General features: G+C 44.6%; 1 protein-coding gene and 1 pseudogene across 1 annotated transcript in view; both read right to left on the bottom strand.

The window, feature by feature from the left end:
- Nucleotides 1-2,495: 2,495 nt before the first annotated feature.
- LOC124796414 overlaps nt 2,496-23,212 on the bottom strand; it is a 55,078-nt gene continuing 34,361 nt past the window's right edge. Inside the window, exons 3-6 of the mRNA XM_047260590.1 lie at nt 13,949-14,063; nt 13,665-13,824; nt 7,471-7,598; nt 2,496-2,726 (exon numbers count right to left, since the gene is read on the bottom strand). Coding sequence (XP_047116546.1) covers nt 2,671-2,726; nt 7,471-7,598; nt 13,665-13,824; nt 13,949-14,063 — 459 coding nt within the window. The 3' untranslated portion in view covers nt 2,496-2,670. The remainder of the gene's footprint in view (nt 2,727-7,470; nt 7,599-13,664; nt 13,825-13,948; nt 14,064-23,212) is intronic.
- Nucleotides 4,031-4,148, bottom strand: LOC124796815 (annotated as a pseudogene).

Here is a 23,212-nt window from a genome sequence, read left to right as displayed (position 1 = left end):
TAAGTGGCAAAACTATCACCACAGCATAACTGTAATAATGGTGCTTCATCTTTTTGCAAGTACAGATATATTTTCGTCAAATGCGGCCTTACCACTTACAACTGTCCCACTTGTATCTGTGTAGTCACCAAGAAATAATTTTTTTGCGTTTTTACAGTTATCTCCAACGCGTGACAAATAAACAACCTTTTATTGTGACTGGTAGCGGATATTTTTCTACAACCTCATAAAGGAACAGTCACGGAGTTCGACAGCATCCACTATGGATAAAATTCATATCAACAAGATGTTTTTCTCGGGTGGCGCGGCTAACTCCAACATGCTAGTAGTTCAGCCTATGCCTGGCACGCTCACCAGAAATTATCCAGATCCAAGTAGGGTAGGTGTTAGTTATTATTTATTCGAAGAAGTCCTATACTGTTGGTAGGGGCGTACAGAAACTTCTTCTAGGCTAACCATGTATTTCACAGAGGTAATTGAGCCTGTAGTATACCCAATTCAGGGTTCACCTATCTATCACCCTCTAAAACCACTTTAAGTCACTCAGTGAATACCCTTACGATAGTAGAACTTTCCATCAATCAGTCTGGACGACTAGACATTTCTTGTCCAACCCCATGTAATGAAAAAACAATTCATTTTCAATGAGAACATAGAAGTTAGACTACACATCGTTGCAGCACGATGTCGCCCGTATAAGTACTTGCTGTTGCCACACCAAAACGTTAACGACACACAGGCGCAGCACTAACACTGACGCAAGTGCCAACCAGGAGGGGACTTGTGCCCCAGAGTGGCACTGCAGAATCTGTTGGTCGGCATCGTCCACTACGAGTGAATAACAGTATTATTTACAAAGCACTACTTGCATACGAGAGGTCAATGCACCCAGGAAGAAAATGGTGGATGTGGACAATGGAGTGATGACATGCCACCTCAAAGTAACACAGTTGGAAGGAGTGCAAGGATGGGGTGAGCTTAGCAACCACTTACAGCTGGCCTCACGTATATTGTAGACAGCTCCACGCAATCAGAAATGCTGAGTGAATTCCCTGCATTGAATGCAGGACACGTTGAGGTCGGCTGGAGTGTCAGGCGATGACACCCAGGAAGAGGCCGCCTCTCAGTGTAACCAGCTGAAAACTTGGCGCCCCTATAATAGCAGTTGCTCCTAGCTGATGACGATGCTCATTGAGGTTGTAGCGGTTTGACCACACATTGGGCTGATGACTGGCGCAGTAATGGTCACGGAGATACCAGAAGTCTGAAGTCCACAAACAAGTTCGGCTAATGGCTGAGAAGGGAGCATTTATACTCTGCACACCCTGACGTGTTGTGACAGGAACTTCCTTCCTTTCAAGCAGATGGCTGTGAAAGTGCATTGTTGTGCCTTCGTGTATACTAACCCAGATAATTACTACGATAGATAGCTGTGTTGCACAATGCTACGCCAGTATTATTTTATTAATCAGCTGCAGGATTTCATCAGTGACAGGCCTGCAAACCACTCGGCTGCTTCAGCATTCTTACCTGTGGCTGTTGCTAAAACAGCTGGCAAGGGGAGGAGAGATGTAGTAGCATAAAGCTCCTGATCACCACACTTTGTGTCAGTGTCTAGGATTATGTTCCAAACCTCTCCACAGCGTCTCATGAAGTGAGGGCACTGGATAATGTTGATGATCATCTCGTCTGTTGGATCGGAATGTTACGTTTGGATGCCCTTTAGGTGCTATTCGAGAAGCGTGTGTTCTGTGGCGACACCATCCGGCTTCTCTCGTTAGCATTATACAAACAAAAAAAAGTAACACCACCCTATACATGGATCAATTACACTCACCTTCACTTCACATACACACGTCAGACACATCTTACATACCCGCAAGCAAAAGGGCAGAAGGAAACCGTTTCTACTTTTATCCTTCAGTCTCTGTTATACATTTTTCATTACATGAAATGTTTCGATCACTATGGAGCATCTTCAGATCCAAGGAATTGCGTCAGCAACTCGTCTTGCCTGTCCAATACCTCATATCAGAGTGCAGTACACGGAATGGGGTTATTAACAAACAAGACGGATTGCTGGCACAACCACTTACATCTGAAGATCATCCAGAGTGACCGAAACATGCAATGTAATTAAAAATTGCAGCTGCGACTGAAAAACAAATGAGAATAGTTTTAATTATCATTACAGTTACTGATTGTCTGAGGATGAACATGTTGGATATAGTCAAAACCCTTACCGGCCAAAATGGCTAAAACTACTCCTTGGAGTCTTCCAGATGGCACTGCCACAAGACTTTAGAGCTCCAGCATTTTCCTGAATGAGATAAATCTGGAATAGTTTCTAAAAGAAAAGTATATACAGGGATCGCTAGGTAAAAAAACAAAAGAATTTATTGTCATAAATAAGTTAAACATGTACATGTCAATACTGAGACGTTCCTCACTTTGATGAGGAACCGTTGAGCTGCGTTATCGCACACACGGTGTTTACGAGGGACATAGCGCACCCGGCAGTTTAAGTAGAAGACGAGAAGGTGTGCCTGCAGTGAAGAATGTTGACATCTCAGCAGTGACGCGCTGAGTCGACCGTAGGTACCGCAGCGTCGTTACCGACATCCGGAACTGCTTGACTCTTAGCTTAAGCAGTGCGCGGCTCCACGTGCTTCACGCTAACGTCTTGCCCTTGGTGACGGGCAGCAAGCGGGTGAAAGCAGCGTTAGCTGAAACGTGCAAAAGTAATTTTCAGACATAGATGTTTATGGATGGTGGCTCAGTTTTTGCAGTACAGTAGCCCATGCTGTCTACACCATTTGTATCAAAACATTCCTTGCAGAATTTTGTATGGCTTTCCTCAGCCACTAACACTAAATTGACAAAACGAACACCATGACATATATTTAAAATTAGTTTCTATATGAGACACCTATGACTTTAGATTAGTGGTTTCTGATCTACTCCCAGAGGGGTAAAATGAAATTTTCTTAGAGGTAAAATACAAAAGGCATCAACGGTGTTTCGGTCACGAAACTAAATGGTTTTTGACACGTCATTACTACCACCTCTTTTTCATAAGACTATTCCTACAATGGACCATAAATTGCTTCACTATTCGCTTTGCAACGGATAAACAAACTGATTAACAGCACAACACATTAGTTATTGCGTAATGACTACTACACTGTTGTAGGGCCTACACATTATTATTATTATAATTATTGCTATTGTTATCAGTGGCAGGGATCAGGCACAAAGCATTGCCATCCTGAAGACTTTCACTTCTGCCAGTTCAGAAGCAAATATAGCGCACATACATTAATTTATGACGATAAATTGTCTTGAGTAAGAGTATTTCCGTATTTGTACATGGTGATTACCTGTTACACATTAAATTTTGTTGTACAATTTTCTGATATCACAGCCCACAACTGCCACCCCCCCCCCCCTCTCTTTTGCTTGAAATCATTGGTTCAAAAAATGTGTGTGAAAGTTTATGGAACTTAACTGCTAAGGTCATCAGTCCCTAAACTTGCGCACTACTTAACCTAAATTATCCTAAGGACAAACACACACACCGATGCCCGAGGGAGGACTCGAACCTCCGCCGGGACAAAAATGTTCAAATGTGTGTGAAATCTTATGGGACTTAACTGCTAAGGTCTTCAGTCCCTAAGGTTACACACTACTTAACCTAAATTATCCTACGGACAAACACACACACCCATGCCCGAGGGAGGACTTGAACCTCCGCCGGGACAGGCCGCACAGTCCATGAAATTAATTCTCTACGGTTCTGTCTTGCTCTAAAACTAAACTGAACTCCGTCCTAACAGGCCTTGGAAGGCCCAACGGTACCAACCGACTGCAGTGTCATCCTCAGCTCACAGGCGCACTAGGTGCGGATTTGGAGCGACATGTGGTCAGCACACCGCTCTCCCTGCAGTATGTCTATTTACGAGACCGTAGCCGCTACTTCACAATCAAGTAGCTCCTCAATTTGCCTCACAAGGGCTGAATGCACTCCGATTTCCAACAGCGCTCGGCAGACCGGATGGTCACCCATCCAAGTGCTAGCCCAGCTCGACAGCGCTTAACTTCAGTGATCTGACGGGAACCGGTGTTACCACTGCGGCAAGGCCGTTGGATTTGTCTTAAAGGTTAAATTTATGTTTCTGTATGTTTTTTCAACTTATACAAGGAAGCAACAATGGGCAGGAAACTTCAAACGACGTAGCACCCTCACATTAACACTGATGTGTATGATTTGTGCGTGGACTGATGTGCTAGCTACCGTTTCACTCTTAGGACATACTTCCGAGGGTTGCAGCGTCACCGCGTCACTTAGACACAAGTATGGACCGAGCTAAGCTGACATCGCAGTTGCTCAATTTACAGAACATCTTTCCCATTCACTTGTAAGTATAACATTTATTTTGTCAAAATACGAAATACGCGGTATTACTAAAAATAGTATCCCGCATTCCTACACAGCACAGTTGACAAAAAAATGGAAAGTAACTCTACGAACATATGTCAGGAAACCTGAGATATGGCATTTTGTAAACAATAAAAATGGCACCCTCGGTCGCAGGAGGTTCTAAAATCATTTATTACAGTATATCGATTTCAGTCACTGTGTAAATCGATTTGCTGCAATAAATGATCTCAAACCACTTACGAGCTGAGGCTACCACTTTTCTTGTTTACATTTTTCTGGTTTGCTTTTTCTCGCTGTTTGATATACTAATAATGCGGCCATCGAGATCACGGTCCCCAATGAAATCCAACCTCAATACTACATTTTATTTGTATCGATGAAACGGTACAGTAGTTTCCGCTCTATAAGCAGTAGGTTTCGCTGCTCGCTCGCACGGGGAAATGCAAAGAGACGGCTCCACCCCCAATTTTATTACACGACACGGCCGGACGCGGGTGCAACTGAACCCATGTGGACGGCTGGAAAGAAATGCATCAGGCTTCATAACACGTATTTATTTGTGTCGTGTATTATGCATTTCTTGTACGTGAATGTGAATCTGCATATGAACTTTCCTAATCCTCCTCACACCTTTCCGTAAAGCGTGGCCAAATCTTAGTTGGGAAGTAGTTCTGTAGTATAGTAGTGCCAACCTGGGTAGGGGATCAGACAGATAGCGCAGGCAGATAAAAGTCAAAGACGTTCCAGTGTCACAAGATTTGGGGTGGAGAGGTTGGTCACGGGCAAGTGGTTCGACCACCCCACCCACCGGGGCCCAGGAAGACCTCCGGGTGCCCGCCATATTCGGGGAGTGTTGCAGAAGACGGGTAAGTGAGCAGACGTGCCCTTAGTGCGTCTGTCTCAATGTTCACGCATGAAAGAGAGGTATTTGAATATTTGTTCTAATTCTTTTATTTCCAGCTACGGATTGTGTAAGGGAATGAATGTTCTCGTTTAGTTTCGGAAATTTGACCCCCTGTGTTAATGTATCTGTTCCCCAGTTTGCCCGTTATCCTCCTCACATAGTGGATGTCCCTTGTAAAATTTTGGGAGATTTTGATGGTATACATTTGGACAACGCAATTCCGTCTTACCCGTAGAAATGTGCGTGCAGATTAGTATATAATATACCCGAGCTATAAGTTGTAAAATTGTAATATCTGTAAACTGGAACAATTGCTGCAATCGCTGTAAAGTCGAGTGATAATGTCATCAATCTTTAACATACCTTAAAAATCACAAAGAAGTCAAGTTAAAGGAATTCATTTAAAATAAAAGATGTAGAATGCAGGGACCCACACATCAGCGTGTGAGCCCTCCAGCCCCTTGCCTAGTATCGTACAGAAAGGGCACGCTCTCTAGGTAGCGCTCTCAAGATCCTCTCCCCAGTTATCCGTTGCGCAATTTTCATTCAGGGCTTGACGACATCAACTTTCATCTGGCGTCCCTAGGCAAGAACGTTTGACGGTAATCTTTCATCGACAACGGTCAGATCTCTTCCTGATAAAGTGCTTCGTCCTCCGACAGCTGTATTCACTATCTGGTAATAAGTATCTGGACACCTCTTTGTAATGCGGAATTGTCTACTAGCCGGCCGCGGTGGTCTAGCCGTTCTAGGCACTCAGTCCGGAACCGCGCGGCTGCTACGGTCGCAGGTTCGAATCCTGCCTCGGGCATGGGTGTGTGTGATGTCCTTAGGTTAGTTAGGTTTAAGTAGTTCTACGTTCTAGGGGACTGATGACCACAGAAGTTAAGTCCCATAGTGCTCAGAGCCATTTTAACCATTTGAACCAATTGACTACTAGATGTCACGAGAGGCGGACCAACTAGTGTAAAAGGAGGTGGAGCGTATCGTGTTGTCAGAAGAGAAGCAGTCACGGCAGAATAGGTCCGTCAGTAGAGCTCAATGTCTTCGAACGTGGGCTGGTCATAGTGTATATCCGGACTAACACATCCATCAGTAGTATTTCAATCTTACTACAGCTGTCCGTGTCGGCAGTTGGTGATGTGCTAACGGCAAGAAACAACCACAGCTAAACCAAGACCAGGCACACCTCATGTACTGACGGACAGGAACCGTCGAGCATTCCGGAATGTGGTTGTAAAAATTCTCATGGTGTCAGCGAAGGAATCACTCATGAGTTCCAAAGTGCTACCAACAGTCAAGTTAGCATAATGACTGTTTGTATGAAGTTAAACTGAATGGGGTACAATGATCTAATGCCACATACGCCCACAAACCTGCCACAAACTGTCGGATCTCTGATGCGTAGAATCAGTGATGTATTTCGTTCCAAAGACGGGCGAACAGGCTATTAAGCAGGTGCATAATGTTTTGGGTAATTAGTGTAAAGCAGCATCGCGAGATAATGGTTGGTGGACCATAACATTCCTGAAATGGTTTGGCCTGTCCAGAATCCCGACTTGAACTCAAAGAATTTACAATAACGACCTCCCTACAGAGCATAGCAACCATTGCTACCTTCTCTGGTTTCGATTCTTGAGGAAGAAGGGTTACTTTTTTCCACAAACCTCCGTTCATCTCGCTGAAAGTGTCTCCAGCGTTGTTCAAGCCGTCATGTAGGCGGAGGGTGAACACGTCCCACATTATTGTCTACTCGGTGCCCGAATACTTTTGATAGGGGAGTGTAATCACGTATGTTATGTCAGCATATTCATGAAACATATCTCCTACTTTGCATTGATTCCCCACATTTATATCAGCCGCGCGGGGTAGCAGTGCGGTATAGGGCGCCTTGTCAAGGTCCCCGTGGCTCCCCCCGTCGGAGGTTCGAGTCCTCCCTCGGCCATGGGTGTGTGTGTTGTTCTTAGCGTAAGTTTAGTTAGATTAAGTAGTACCGATGACCTCAGCAGTTTAGTCCCTTAAGGCCTTACCATAAATTTCCAAATTTCCGCATACTTATCATACCTGAAGTACTTAGTACAACTTTAAGCAAGTGCAACGCTTGGCAGATAATTATAATACTTACCTATGTTGACACCGCTAACAATGAAGAAAGGCAGCTGACAGCTTATGTCCAGCAGCACAGGGAAGATGACGTTGCCCGATAGAGCAGCGATTCTGCCGAACATCATGGTCAGGCTGACAGCCGTGGTTCTGTAACAGAGAGACGACCGAGTTCCAGTGTGTACTGTTTGCCGATAACGGATAAAATCGGCTGAATTTTTCATTCGTTAGCATCAGTTGAAAGCAGTCTTATGGAGGTTATGAGCTAGTCAGCTTCTGTCATTGCTTAAATGGTAGTCAGTACTCAGATGTCAATCGATCGAAGTGTCAGTATTTCAGTTGTTTTGATGTTTCAGAATAACGCGGCCTATTTCCCAGAATAATTTCATTCAGATATTTGTTGTTCAACCTGTATATCGATCGGAGCATGGAGGAAACCAAACAGAAATTTGGAAAGGGAATTAAGTTTTTCGAGCATTAGTGGTGTTACAGTAGTTTTTTAACAGTCGATGGGGAATTTTCGACGTATGACAAATGTTGTTCATTTCGATTTATCAGCCATTATCGGAGTTAGTAGTCAGTTATTCTCTGCACCTGTTCAACCCATGATGAGGTTAGCATTGACGATTTGGAGCTCCAGAACATAGAACTGAGAATGTTCGAGATGCACTGCCCGACGTCAACCGTATGGAATACAAGTCAAATAGCATGCGACTTACGCCCTTTGACTACTTGTCTACTTGTCTGTGGAAGCACGTAAAAGGATAAATTTACTAGGGGACGTTCCGAATGTGGAAACTCTGTGTCACTGTGTCATGGAAAGTTTATAAAGTCTTCACACCACCTGCAGGGCAATCCGCGATACGACGACTACATAACTGGATCATTTTGATCACATCTGTCAGTTTCTGTGCGTTAATAAGATGTGAATTTACTGTGAACGTAGTCAGGATGAGCACTGAACAATGCTTTTTCAATTATAACTGAAACAACTTAATAATGTAACTTTATTTTTGTTTCATCAGTTGAGGACTCCTTCCCCAATATTTGTAAAGCGATTTTAATGTACTGTATACAGCGTCCTCATAGAATCTAAATAGTGTCTGTACAGTGTGTAGTAGGAGGAATGGTCGATTTTAGTGATATGGCTTGAACGATCATTCGAAGAAAAAAAGTCTCTAAAATACGTACCTTGAGAGTAGAGACCACCTCTTCATCTTAGACACTGTGAAACAAATCTCTTCTATTTCAGCCTCTTTGCTTTCCATATTTTGGGAGGAGGTAGTAAGGACAAAACAGTACAAAATTTTCTAACAGTCATGGGTTCTAGAATCCATTCCTTAACATCCATGAGCACTTTTTTAGTAGAATAGATGTGTTTCACAGTAGGGAACGTGAGAGAGTGCTCATAACTCTTACGATATACACTTCGGAGCCCCTGTTTACTGGACTTTTTTTTTTTTTTTTTGTCCTTACTGCAACCTCTCAAAATACGGAAAGCATAGAGCTTGCAATAGAAGAAATGTGTGTTTCTCTGTATTGAAGATGATGAACTGTTCATAGCTCTTAAAGTATGCGTTTTGGAGTCCATATTTACTAGACTTTTTTGCTTCGAATGATCGTTCATGTCTTATTCCAGAATACTCACCACTCCTCCTGGGGCTCCCTATATTACAAAATCTGAAACATGGCTGCGAAAGAGCAACTATGTAATTCTGAATAGAATGAAAAATCTGATCTGGCGCTATCTAAAGCCATGGCTTGCAATAACTCTTTGTTTCATCAATTTCGTTTGTGAAAAGAGCCGCTCGGCCTCATCAATCTATTGTGGCATCATATGATGTAATATGGTCAATGTTTCTAAGAAACATATATCGAAACGATGGTAAAGGGATAATGTTGGTTGGCCGATTTTTCAATCTACTCCCTGTATTACTACGGCGTATGTTGTCTTTGCGTCTGTCTTGCCTACGACAGTGTGTCCACTATGAGGTTTATTACAGCTTATCCGCATTTCTATATTCTTATTCGCTATACTGCAGAAAACTTCGGAAATTACATCAACAGGGCGACTAAATGGTAATATCTCATTAAAATAAAGTGAAATCTGTACTAAGTTAAACTGAAGCATTTACGGTTATGATTATATTCTCCCTGCGGCTGTGTGAGAAATCTTCCTGCAAAGTCTGTGCACGTAATGAAGAGAGAAACCATAATCCAATAATCCCACGTGAATCGAGTTTTATGGCCTTACTATGCAAATATAATTAGCGGACATACAGTTTTACAGTCGCATGGTCATACGATGTGAACAAATTTCCTTGCACAAAAATTTCAGTATCTTGTATAGTCGCCTCTATAAACGCTAATGTTGGTAAGTTATGAATAGGGAAGACCTAAAGATGTATGGTATCATCTTGTGAAGTAGGGTTCCACGAAGACATCTGTAGCTAGACTGGATGTCGAACTTCAGCCGTCTGAGCGTTCCAGCCAAAGCTCCTTGTACTTCGTTCCTTCCCTGGAACTGCCACCACAAAATACACACAAATTTTGTTTCAGTAATCTAATGATCACTAGTAGTCCTGAGGTCCTAGATCTTGTCGAGGCTATTACTAAGTGTCGGACTGGTTGTTATAGACTGGAATCAATACACACCCTTATTTCACTAACATCCTGCTGATGCAAACGTAGAGCAACGACAGAAAGTCATTTGGTCATCTTTACCCTTAAGCTGCAAAAATTTTCCAGAAGATGGATAAATCACTAATAATCAGTGATGCAGAGCTCAGTACACAAATAAAACTAGTGAAACAACAACAAGGAATTTAGTCACTGTTAACTCACTGATGTAAATAATCTCTTGATTTTTTGCAAAGAAATTTTGAAAGCAAACTAATCCCCCCAGTTGGTTCTATGGGTAGAGCTACGCAGGAGGGACGTACCAGAATGCCAATGAACAAATCTAACGGTCTACAGTTTTTGCTGGTACTGGAAGAAACGAATCTCTGAGGAGGTAGGTGGAGAGGATTAAATTTTGTTTAATTACAGATATCGAAATTTAGAGCATAGTCGCTGACTCTGCCTGGCTTCTATCGTATTTTGTCTGTTAAAATAAATAGGTAACTGTAAACCCCAATAGAGGATACAGACGCTTTCTTCGACAATTCTAACCGAACCTGATTGAGTCGGATGTGGATCTTGAAAATTTTCTGGCGTATAGAATATCCGACGTGTGCAGCTGGCTGTGCAGCACGCAGCGATGTTTCTTCTGGACACATCTAGGTGAGCGGACGATGTATGTCACATGCTACCCACGTTGCACTAGTTGCTAGCGTCCTCTGTACGTTTCACGTTGTAACTACCAAGATAACACTGCTTGTAGGCAGTGCCCTCGATGATGCAAACGCGAAACTCGGCTGTTCCGGTGGGCTGCCGCTCGCAATGGCTCTCAGCGAGTCCGCTGTCCGCCTCGGTAACTCCGCATTCAGTGTAGCGGATTACTAACCGAAGGGGCCAGGGTCCGATTCCCGGCCAGGTCGGAGATTTTCTCGGCTTGGGGACTGGGAGTTGTGTTATCCTCACTTTCGTATCGCCATGACTGAGTTCCCCTGTTAAGATGGCACGCCCCGAAAGCCAATAATTTAAAAAAGATAGTAGTCTGCCGTTTACGCTGAGAACAAATGGTGGAGGTAAGGGGATTTCATGTGTTGTCCAACCGACAGCCTCTGTCCAGATTGATAAGGTTTTCCGCAGTGAGCATTTCCACAGATTCTTTAATAATGGAATCCCAAAGAGCATCAGTAGCAGGTAAACTTACTCTTTCTAGTATTCCATTCTATACCCGGTGAAAATACGTTCCGCAGCAATGACAGACTTCGTTCGTTAGCAAAGGTGATTGTAGCTTTGCTGTATGCAACGCTCTTCCATGGTAGGGGTGGTCTACTAACTGTTCAGTGCCTAGTTGTTACTAATTCTAAGTACTGTAGCAGTGTAGGTAGTTTCGATACTGCACCAAGCCTGGGGCGTGGAAGCGAAGACCCACGTGCCCTGTCAGCGCTTTTCAGACGACCGATGAGCTTCTTCCAGTCAGATCGGAAGACATTTAGCTATAGCGGGCCTCGGGGTTTGCTCGCTCTCTTTGTTACTGGCCTCGGCACGCAACGGACTGTTCTTGGAGAGACTGAAGTTTTTTCATGTCTTCCCCCATGCATGGCCTCTGTATCCCTTCTTCCAACAAACCACTTCAGTGTCAATTATGCCTTCAATTTATTACCATGAAATTCATTGCCTATCCTGTCGCTCACATTCCTAGCTTGGCCATTCTGTACACTGTATACGCCGTGACATTGGTAACGTGTTTTCACTGATTATCATGTCCATCTCTTACGACCTCAAAATGGTTCAAATGGCTCTGAGCACTATGGGACTTAACATCTATGGTCATCAGTCCCCTAGAACTTAAAACTACTTAAACCTAACTAACCTAAGGACATCACGCAACGCCCAGTCACCACGAGGCAGAGAAAATCCCTGACCCCGCCGGGAATCGAACCCGGTCTTACGACCTCGATAGCGGGAGATACGGACGCGTTATGTTCCTCTCTACAGCTTAATCCCTTGCACACTGAAAAATTTTCGAGTTTTGTTTCACAGTTAATGGCACCGCGAGTTTATGAAAAGAGAAAAAAAAGGGTGGGGGTCAATTATCACGACGCCGTGTTTGGAATACTCGCTCAGCCTGTAGAACGATGGTGGAAGTGTACGTAACGATTCAATATTCACCTCAAGTGATGAGGGAGACATAGAGATTCTGAATTAGGATGACAACAAGGGGTTTTTAATCCTAGTCCTCTCGGACGTAAATATAGTGCCTTAACACGTGGACAATCTCGCACGATATTACGTAGGCACTTCACAAAGTAAATTACGTGCGTGGTCCGACGCTAAGACCACTGCACAACAAGATTGACTCTTTGACAGAAGAGAGTATCTGTCACAGGTTCCCGGCAGACACAGTTCTGCTGCGGTGTGATTAACAGGTTCATCACAGCTACAATTGAAATGGCGAGGCAAACAGAAATAAACACCAGATTTGAAGTACGACGCAGGAAAGCACAATTATTGAGCCAAACGTCTCAATTCCTGAAGGACTGATCCTTCATTTCTGGCGGTATACGGATATAACTCAATGTCACGGCTAAACGCACAGAAATGGTCCAATAATTTGCCCTTTTTCGCACAGACGCCTGTGGTGCCCATCTGGAAGTCAACATCCTGCACCAGGCAGTTCGTCTTTTCGGCAAGCTGAAAAACATTGTGAGAGAAAAGAGATTTTCCAACCCTAAGAACGTTCACACAGATGTTTTCGAACGGATCCGTGTCGAAATAGCGGATTTTTATAGTCGGGGAATTCGATGATTGGTAAAACGTTCCGTCCGTTGCTAACAGAGACTTGGTAACTGTACTGAAAAATAGCGTTACGTATGTGTGTGATTGTGAAGCGTAGTGCAGCATTCAATAAAAGTTACCTGGTCTGTCATGATAATGTGTAACCTCCTTTTTGAGGCCTCTCCTATACACATTCAGTGTGCTACAATTTATTGCAAAATATAATGAGCAGTCAAATGAAATCGAACACCCGCCACAACGGGATCACCACGGTGTCAAGACATTTATCCCACTGGAAGGCGAGACGATCAATTCCTTTTTTGCAGAACGCGGCCGGTCGCTGACAGATCTACAACCACACCCGCCCGTGCACTTCTTCGTCCGGGTATTCAGTCGGGCGGAATCATCCTGTTTCTTGGTAACGCCCGGCCTCACACTGCCAATCGAAGGTTATTATGCTTCTGCAATTTCGTTGAGAGACGGCGGCATTTTCTTCGTACAGCACGGATCTTTCGCCGTGTGATTTTCACGTCTTTGGTGGCCTGAAGAAAGACACGTATGAATGTCGCATTCAGTCGGACGAGGAAGGGCAAGAGTGGATCCAACATGTGGGTCAATGAGCTGCAGCCCGCATTTTACGAAAGAGGAACTGATCGTCTCGTCTTTGAATGGGTGTATGTCTTAAGGCGTGCAGTGATTTCTTCTCAATGGACCATGTCCCGTTGTGACAGGCGTTCGGTTTTCATTTAACTGGTCTTCGTAGCAAAATTCTTTTAACGAAATACTCCACCGTTCTTGTTTCTCTGCCGCGTATTATCACCAGCGTACCTTAGAGAGGTGGAGAATATGGTGACGACGACGCCCATCATGCAGGTGGAGCAGATGCCGACGAGCGCCAGGTACAGCGACAGCATGGCCAGCGTCAGGTCGGTGTTGGTCGACCACTGGACTCCGATGCCGAAAGCTCCACTCGAGAAGAAGCAGATCACTGCAAGAGACACACACCACCTCAGTTCATCCTAATCTCACACCTGAGTAACTGTGGTTAGTTTTAAAAAAAACCGCTGGCTTAGCAAACGCCTCAATACGCGCTGGCCGTCGTTGGTACTCACTCATCAGAGTTCGGTAGCCCAGCCAGTTGACGAACTGGCCCGCGCAGCTGTAGCCCAACGCAGACACCACACCCACGATAATAGAGTTGATGTAAAGTCGGCTGTTGGCCACTGTCTGAAAAATTACAGTACCTAAGTCACTGGCGTTGAGAGTTTTCTGTATACTACAAGATGACGTGCCTCCTTCCTCTTATTATGAAAGGTAACCTTTAGGTAAGTTTAGTCGAATGGACAGAACGTGTCAGCCAATTAATGCCGAAGCGTCACAGATGAACCATCAGTACAAACAGACGCATTGCAGCACCGATAAACTCATACTCTTATCCAGAATTAGATTTTCACTCTGCAGCGGAGTGTGTGCTGATATGAAACGTCCTGGCAGATTAAAACTGTGTGCCCGACCGAGACTTGAACTCGGGACCTTTGCCTTTCGCGGGCAAGTGCTCTACCATCTGAGTTACCGAAGCGCGACTCACGCCCGGTCCTCACAGCTTTACTTCTGCCAGTATCTCGTCTCCTACCTTTCAAACTTTACAGAAGCTCTCCTGCGAACCTTGCAGAACTAGCACTCCTGAAAGAAAGGATATTGCGGAGACATGGCTTAACCACAGCCTGGGGGATGTTTCCAGAATGAGATTTTCAGTCTGCAGCGGAGCTTCTGTAAAGTTTGGAAGGTAAGAGACGAGATACTGGCAGAAGTAAAGCTGTGCGGACCGGGCGTGAGTCGTGCTTCGGTAGCTCAGATGGTAGAGCACTTGCCCGCGAAAGGCAAAGGTCCCGAGTTCGAGTCTCGGTCGGGCACACAGTTTTAATCAGCCAGGAAGTTTCACACTCTTATGTCTGTATAGTGTGAACATGGTTAAATGAACCGAAACGGGCAGCATATATACTAAAGCGCCAAAGAAACAGGTATAGGCATGCGTATTCAAATACAGAGATACGTAAACAGGTGGAATACGGCGCTAAGGTCGGCAAAACCTGTATAAGAGAAAAAATTAGTGGCGCAGTTGTTAGGTATATTACTGCTGCTACAATGGCAGGTTACCAAGACTTAAGTGAATTTGCACATGGTGTTATAGTCGTCGCACGAGCGATGGGATACAGCTTCTCCGAGGTAGCGATGAAGTGGGGATTTTCCCACACAACCATTTCACGAGTGTACCGTGAATATTACGAATACGCTAAAACATCAAATCTCCGATATCGCTGCGGCCGGAAAAAGATCCTGCAAGAACGGGACCAACGATGACTGAAGCGTTCAACCTGATAGAAGTGCAGTCCTTCCGCAAATTGGTGCAGATTTCAATGCTGGGCCATCAGCAAGTGCCAGCGTGCGAATTATTCAAAGAAACATCATCGATATGAGTTTTCGGTTCCGAAAGGCCACTCTTGTACCCTTGATTGCACGACACAAAGCTTTACGCCTTACCTTGTCCCGTCAACACCGACATCGGACTCTTGATGGCTGGAAACATGTTTCCTGGTCGGACGAGTCTCGTTTCAAATTGTATCGAGCGGATGGACTTCTACGGGTATGGAGACAACCTCATGAAACCCTGTGTCCTGCATGTCAGCAGGGGACTGTTAAAGTTGGTGGGGGTTCTGTAATGATGTGGGGTGTGTGCAGTTGGAGCAGTATGGGACCCCCGATACGTCTAGATACGACTCTGACGTGTGACGTGTACGTAAGCACCCTATGTGATCACCTGCATCCATTCATATCCACTGTGCATTCCGAGGTACTTGGGCAAATTCCACCAGGGCAATGCGACACCCCAAACGTCTATAATTGCTACAGAGTGTCTCCAGTAACACTGTTCTGAGTTTAAACACTTCCGCTGGCCAACAAACTCCCCACGCATGAACATAACTGAGCATATCTGGGATGCCTTGCAATGTGTTGTTCAGAAGAGATCTCCACCCACCCGCACTCTTACTGATTTATGGCCAGCCCTCCACGACTCATGGTGTCAGTTCCCTCCAGCACTACTTCAGACGTTAATCGAGTCCATGCCACGTCGTGTTGCGGCACTTCCGCGTGCTCGCGGGGACCCTGTACTTACAATGGAACCTCCCCATCGCACCCCCCTCAGATTTAGTTATAAGTTGGCACAGTGGATAGGCCTTGAAAAAACTGAACACAGATCAATCGAGAAAACAGGAAGAAGTTGTGTGGAACTATGAAAAAAATAAGCAAAATATACAAACTCAGTAGTCCATGCGCAAGATAGGCAACATCGAGGATCATGTGAGCACAGGAGCGCCGTGGTCCTGTGGTTTGAGTGAGCAGCTGCGGAACGAGGGGTCCTTGGTTCAAGTCTTCCCTCGAGTTAAAATTTTAATTTTTTTTATTTTCGCGAAGTTATGATCTGTCCGTTCCTTCATTGACGTCTCTGTTCACTGTAATAAGTTTAGTGTCTGTGTTTTGCGACCGCACCGCAAAACCGTGCGATTAGTAGACGAAAGGACGTGCCTCTCCAATGGGAACCGAAAACATTTGATCGCAAGGTCATAGGTCAACCGATTCCTCCACAGGAAAACATGTCTGATATATTCTATACGACACTGGTGACGGCATGTGCATCACATGACAGGAATATGTTGTCGACCCACCTAGCTTGCACACTTGGCGAATGGGTAAAAAGATTCTTCTACCTTGCCTGATTTAGGTTTTCTTGTGTATGTGATAATCACTCCCAAAAAGTGATGAAAACATAAGAATTTGTCAGACAATAATTGTCTGAAAATAAAAAACTAAACTTTTCAATCGAGGGAAGACTTGAACCAAGGATCTCTCGCTCCGCAGCTGCTCACGCTAACCACGGGACCACGGCGCTACTGAGCTCATAATGTCGTTGAAGTTGCCTATCTTGCCATGGACTACTCAGTATGTATATTTTGATTATTTTTTTCATAGTTCCACACAACTTCTTCCTGTTTTCTCGATTGATCTGTGTTCCGTTTTTCAAGGCCTATCCACTGTGCCAACTTATAACCAAATCTGAGGGGGGTGCGATGGGGAGGTTCCCTTGTTAGTAGGCAGGTGTATCAGTTTCTTTGGCTCTTGAATGCATATATAATATATAATAATATCTAATATATCAGTTGAAATTTTGTAGTGTATTGGTCTGGAATGTCTGCTTCTGAGATAAGTGCCCTGGTACGGGACAAAGACATGTCATGGGGCATGCGACATATTTACCAGTCCTTTCATCTAAAGATCCATCTCGCCCAATTTAGTACCCGTTTTTTTGCGTTTTACAAGTGCATTCGTTGTTCAGATATGTAAATACTCTGCCATGGTACAATTGTGCATACGTGGAAGCTGGAGGATGTATCAGCGTACCAAACAACACTAGCGTTTATCATCGCGAAAGATGTTGCAGATCAATTCTGAATAGAAAATGATCATAGATTCTCAAGGTGCTGAGTAAAAATCGATACGAAGTTAGAAAGAAAAAGACTTATTGGCTTGGAAATCGTAAATGTAACCCATGAAAATTTATCAATGAATATTGAGATATAACAACATGTGTGTGAAATATTATGGGGCTTAACTGCTAAGGTCATCAGTCCCTAAGCTTACACACTATTTAAACTAAATTATCCTAAGGACAAACACATACCCATGCCCGAGGGAGGACTCGAACCTCCGCCGGGATCAGCCGCACAGCCCATGACTGCAGCGCCTCAGACCGCTCAGCTAATCCCACGCGGCTGAGATATAACAAATAATATTAACTAACAAGTTCAGTAACCTAGAAAATGTAGATTAGACACAGATGAAAGGGGCTATTATTCAGTAAATGTACTGTACGTATGCAAAACGAAAATAAGCAGCAGGAATGACTAAAGCAAAAGCGAAGGAAATCCCGCACGGAACGTGGTATCTATTAGAGAGGAGAGAACAGCTTCGGGTAACAGCACGAACAAGAGCGCATCTACTGGATGAATGGTTCGAATGGCTCTGAGCACTATGGGACTTAACTTCTAAAGTCATCAGTCCCCTAAACTTAGAACTACTTAAACCTATCTAACCTAAGGACATCACATACACCCATGCCAGAGGCAGGATTCGAGCCTGCGACCGTAGCGGTCGCGCGGTTCCAGACTGTAGCGCCTAGAACCGCTCGGCCACCCCGGCCGGCTCTACTGGATGAAGTGAAACCATTCGTAAATATGTTCGTGAGGATGTGAGATGATATACTGGAAATGATTTAAACAATAAAAGTGTATAGAAAACAAAACCAAAACTTATGATGGCTACAATCTAAATTACACTCATGTTCAGGAAAAACGGAACATCCTCAACGACTAGAAACAGGACGTTCATATTCACAGGATACGTATATTAGTATGTTCTGCAGAAATGATCATTTCCTTGTTCAGTATGAACTGCCAAGTAGGTACAGGTTGTGCCATGGGCCCTGATAACTTGTTCCGTGCCGCTTTCACCTGAACTCAAAGTCCGTCTATAGTGGTTGACAGTGAAGCAACCGTAGTTTCACCACATCCCACACATTTTCTATTGGCGACAAGTCTGGTGATCTCGCGGGACAGATAACTAGAAGGCACGTGTTCGTACAGCAGCATGCGATCGTGCATTGCCTTGATGAATAATGGCGTCTGGAGTGCTGTGCAGAAAGGGAATGGATACGGATCGCAGGATGTCATCCACATAGGTCACACTGGTCACAGTGACCTGGACATTCACCATCTGCGATTTGTGGTTATACCCATAACAGCCCTCACCATAAGGCGCTCAGTTGGATCTGTATGTCTTGTGCAAATGCAGTGACTGTGATGCCGCTCCCCCTGTCTGCAGCGAACCAAAATGTGGGATGCCATTCCTGTCGCCAGTGATGTCGTTCCACATACCACTGCCGTCTGGCAAGTTTCTGCGCATTCGTCAAAAGTAGGCGAAGAAGTGGACGGCGTGCACCTAACCCATGTTATAATAAATGGCTAAGAACTGACAGCCCTGATAGCTTAAGAGTGTGTTGCACCAGAGCTGATGAGGTCGCAGACTGCAGACTTGTCCTGAAAGGCGTCGATCTTCTCGGGAGGAGCCGGGGATGGGGGGGGGGGGGGGGGGGAGAGTTGGCGTCTGGGTGGTGTGACCTGACCCACTGACCCATCTCGGCGTGTTCTATGACCTTCCATGAACCATTCTGCACACACCTGTTGCACTGCCGAGATACTCCGTCCCACAAGAGCAGCAATTTTCCGGATGGATGCATCAGAGTCTCTCGTGCCAATAACGCGTCCTCCTCCAAGCTCACTGATTTGACGGTATAGTTCGCGCATACATCTGTGAGGTATCCTGCACATCTGCTCAAGTCACACATTACCTTCGGTTTATATCGACAACGAGAGCCGCAGGCACGTTTTACCGTAGGTGCTGTTGCGCTGCGATATCGATGTCGACCTTGAACCTGAGGGCCGACAGGGTTCAAAAGCTAACAATTTCTGCACATGGCATGTGAATACAAACGTCCTGTCTCTAGTCGTTCAACGTATTTTTTTCTTTGTATTTTTCAGAACATGAGTGTACACTAATGAATATGGCAGATGCCATTTTAACTGAAACAGTGAGATAATTTATAAGTATTCCAAGATTTCGTAAAATGTTAGTGTACTTTAAGAGACGAATGAGAAACATGGGTGAATAATAATGAAAATAACGTGATGCTGGAGATAATATCAGATGAGGTGCATAAGGTCATTCGAGATACGAACAAAGAAAGCCACTGGGAGATTATACAACGAAATGGTTAAAGCTGGAGCAAACTATATGAAAGAAATTAGAATTGGAGAATGTTTGCAAAATATTTCGATTCCCAGAAACTAGAATAACACTGTAATTATTTTTCTTCACAAGAAAGGAGAAGACAAGACCTTAAAAATTACATGTCTGTGCCTTTGTTTTCAACGTGCAAGATATTGACTAAAATCATCAAGCACCATTCACACGGAAAAAACAGACTTTGATCATGGAAATGAACGAGCGAGCTGTACAGCTGAATATAGTACATTGGATCATTTTAAGTAACGGAAAATTTTAAGCTGCAAACAAGTCAGGCAAAGAGTTTTCATAACATAAAATCTCTTCTCAACATCCATAGAAGAAATTTTGAGATCCTTAAACTGGGGAAACTAAAATATGTTATCGGAACCTATCTGAAACACCTTAGTTTTACTGATGGCCTTGTGTAGTTTGTCTCTAGGGCAAACAAACTTCAGCGACGAATGGAAAAAACTTAGCCGCAAGTTTAAAAGTAGACAGTAAACTAATTATCATACTGTGATGGTTAAAGTATACATGGTTAAAGTATACAGTGCATGACAAATTGGTGCTATCCAAAACCGGAGCTGAGGTAACTGTGGTGCACCACGGGCCATATATTGATGAGCCGGAACATTATGACCATCGACCTACTATCGGCATTAACACGTCTAGACGATAGCACAGACATCTGGCGGGGAATGATTGGCAGTCACACACACGCACGGTGCATGTAGCATCAGTGAGCTTGTTATCTGTGCGCAGAACGGGGAAGGTGCGCGATCTATCTGAGTTTGACCGAGGCAGATTGTGATGGCCCGGAGTCCCCGTACGAGCATTTCGGAAGCTGCACGACTTGTCGGGCGGTAGAGCAATGCTATGGTAAGTGTCTTCAACACGTTGCGAAACCAAGGTGAGCCCACGACCAGATGTCGAGGGGGTGGGCGGCCCTCCTCATTACAGATGTCGGACGTCGTCGGCCGGGCAGACTGGTAAAAAAAGGACAGGCTGGGAACTGTGGCGTAACTAACGTCAGACTTTAATTTTGGGCAGAGTACAAGGGTGTCTGAACGCACAATGCGCCGAACACAGCTAACGATGGACTTCCACATCCGACGACCCTCGCATGTGCCAATGTTAACACCAAGACATCGGCAATTACGACTGAAATGGCCATGTGACCATCGACACTGGACGTTGGCGCAGTGTCAGGACGTTGCATGGTCTGATGTATCCTGATACCTTTTTTATTGTGCCAGTGGGTGGGCGTCTCCCAAGGGAACAGCTACTTGGCACCTGTACTGCGGGACGGAGACGAGCTGTCGGCGGTTCCATTACTCACTGGGAAGCATTCACGTGGGCGTACATAGGTCCAGTGGAGCTGGTACAAGGCACCATGGTTGCAGACTACATATACTCCTGTGAGACCTGAGTTTCTCCTGGCGTATACAACTTTCAAATAACTTCAGGGAATTCAGCATATACTCCTTCATGACGACCATGTTTCCCGACGGCAGTGGCATTTTTCAACATTATAAAGCGACATGTCACCTCACAGAGTACGTGCGGGGTTCGAAGAGCAGCAGGATGAGTTCGCCGTTCTCCCTCTGCCATCAAACTACCAATCGAGAATTTGTGGGACCATCTCGATCAGGCTGTTCGCGCCATGGCTCCTCAAGCTAGAAACTTAGCGCAGATGACCTCGCCACCGGAGCCGACATGGCTCCACATTCCTGTCAGTACCTTCCATAACATCAATGACACTCTTCCTGCACATCTCGCGACGGTTTTCGCTGCAAAAAGTGGTTATGCATACTTTAGAGAGATGGCCGCATTAATATAAGTAGGCAATGTACATCTGTTTTAAACTCGAAATTTTTATGGTTCGGCTGGAGCCTAGATAACCTGCACATACAGGGTGGTTGGAAATTCCCGTTACAGACTTCTAGGACTTGTATAGGGGAGTGAATACATCTTATTTTGAATAGGAACCTATGTTCGGAAACGTCATCCAACGAGACTACAGAGCGCCAAACTTATAGGCGTGGGCGCCTGTAAATGTACGTATAAACGGGGTGATTCCGTGATGATGTTACAGACTTTCTAGGATGATGGAGAACGATAAATGTATTAATTTGAAGTAAGGATCCCTGTACTGGAACCGAACGAGTCGAAAGTTATAAACGAAAACCGTTTTGATACCTCTGGAAGTTGATTACATGTACCGGTTCGTGTGTTGCGAAGAGTGTAGGGCTGGTAACTTCCAGTAGTTGTAGTGTGGACAAAAGCGAGAAAAAATGCCCAATAAACGTGGGCTCTAAAGTGCGTACCTCAACAGCTATGAACACTTGCTCAGTAGAGGAGATATGTTTCACATTAACGAAGATGAGCGAATGGACATAGCTCCTCAGGTAAGCAATCTAGAGCCCACGTTTACTGGACATTTTTTCTCGTTTTTGTCCGTTCTACACCCTCTGAAAGTTACCAGCCCTACACTCTTCGCAACACAAGACACGGTATATGTATTCAACTGTCAAGGGTATCAGAACGGTTTTCCTTCATAAGTTTCGACTCGTTCGTTTCCGGTACAGGGATCCTTACTTCAAATTAATACATTAATCGTTTTCCGTCAACCTAGAAAGTCTGTAACGTCATCACGGAATCACCCCGTGTATACGTACATTAACAGACGCCCGCGCCCATAACTTTGACGATCTGTAATCTCGTTGGATGGCGTTTCCAGACATGGGTTCCTATTCAAAATACGATGCACTCACTCCCCTCTACAAGTCCCAGAAGTCTGTAACGAGAATTTCCGACCACCCTGTAGTACAGACCTGGCACTCTGTCTTAGAAGCGGTTTTTCAGAAGGCTACGCCTGTTGGCTCAGCTCCAGTGATTGAATTCACTCACGGATTAGTGTCTTTTTAGTCCGTTTACCACGGTTATACTCGTTCCAACATTTGCTAATCTAATGCACGTGTTAATATCTTTACACTGCCTTACGCTTTACTTTCTTTTAGCCACACATGCGATGGATACAGTCTTCTCTTTCTACAGACGTAATTGGAAAATCAGACAAAACATAATAGCACCATCCATGAAACATAATATCAATTTTCGTTGCACGAGTTCTCTAATACCTTCCTCAAGGCAACATTCCCGCTCCATGCCTCCAAATGTTTTCCACTTCTTGATAACGGGCTGAGAGATTTGTAACGCTGATAAGCAAACGTCGACCGTTGTGTTTCATACTCCAAGGACGCTGCTACCTGCATCGCACTGACAAATACCCTCATTTCAAGAAATGTATCTCTGAGCCGTCAGTTGTACAAATAAACCTTTCATCTCTGCCGGTTTCGGCTAAATAACATCTTCATAGAAGGAAAAGCTGTACAGTGATGAGTCCTGCGAACGTGGTTATTTGTTTGTTTGAAAGAAACCGGTAGAGAATAAAGATATTTTTGCACAACTGATGG

This window comes from Schistocerca piceifrons, chromosome 4, assembly GCF_021461385.2.
Source record: "Schistocerca piceifrons isolate TAMUIC-IGC-003096 chromosome 4, iqSchPice1.1, whole genome shotgun sequence".
Classification (NCBI taxonomy): Eukaryota; Metazoa; Arthropoda; class Insecta; order Orthoptera; family Acrididae; genus Schistocerca; species Schistocerca piceifrons.
The sequence above is the reverse complement of the archived record's forward strand: the minus strand, read 5'-3'. Positions and strand labels throughout refer to the sequence as shown.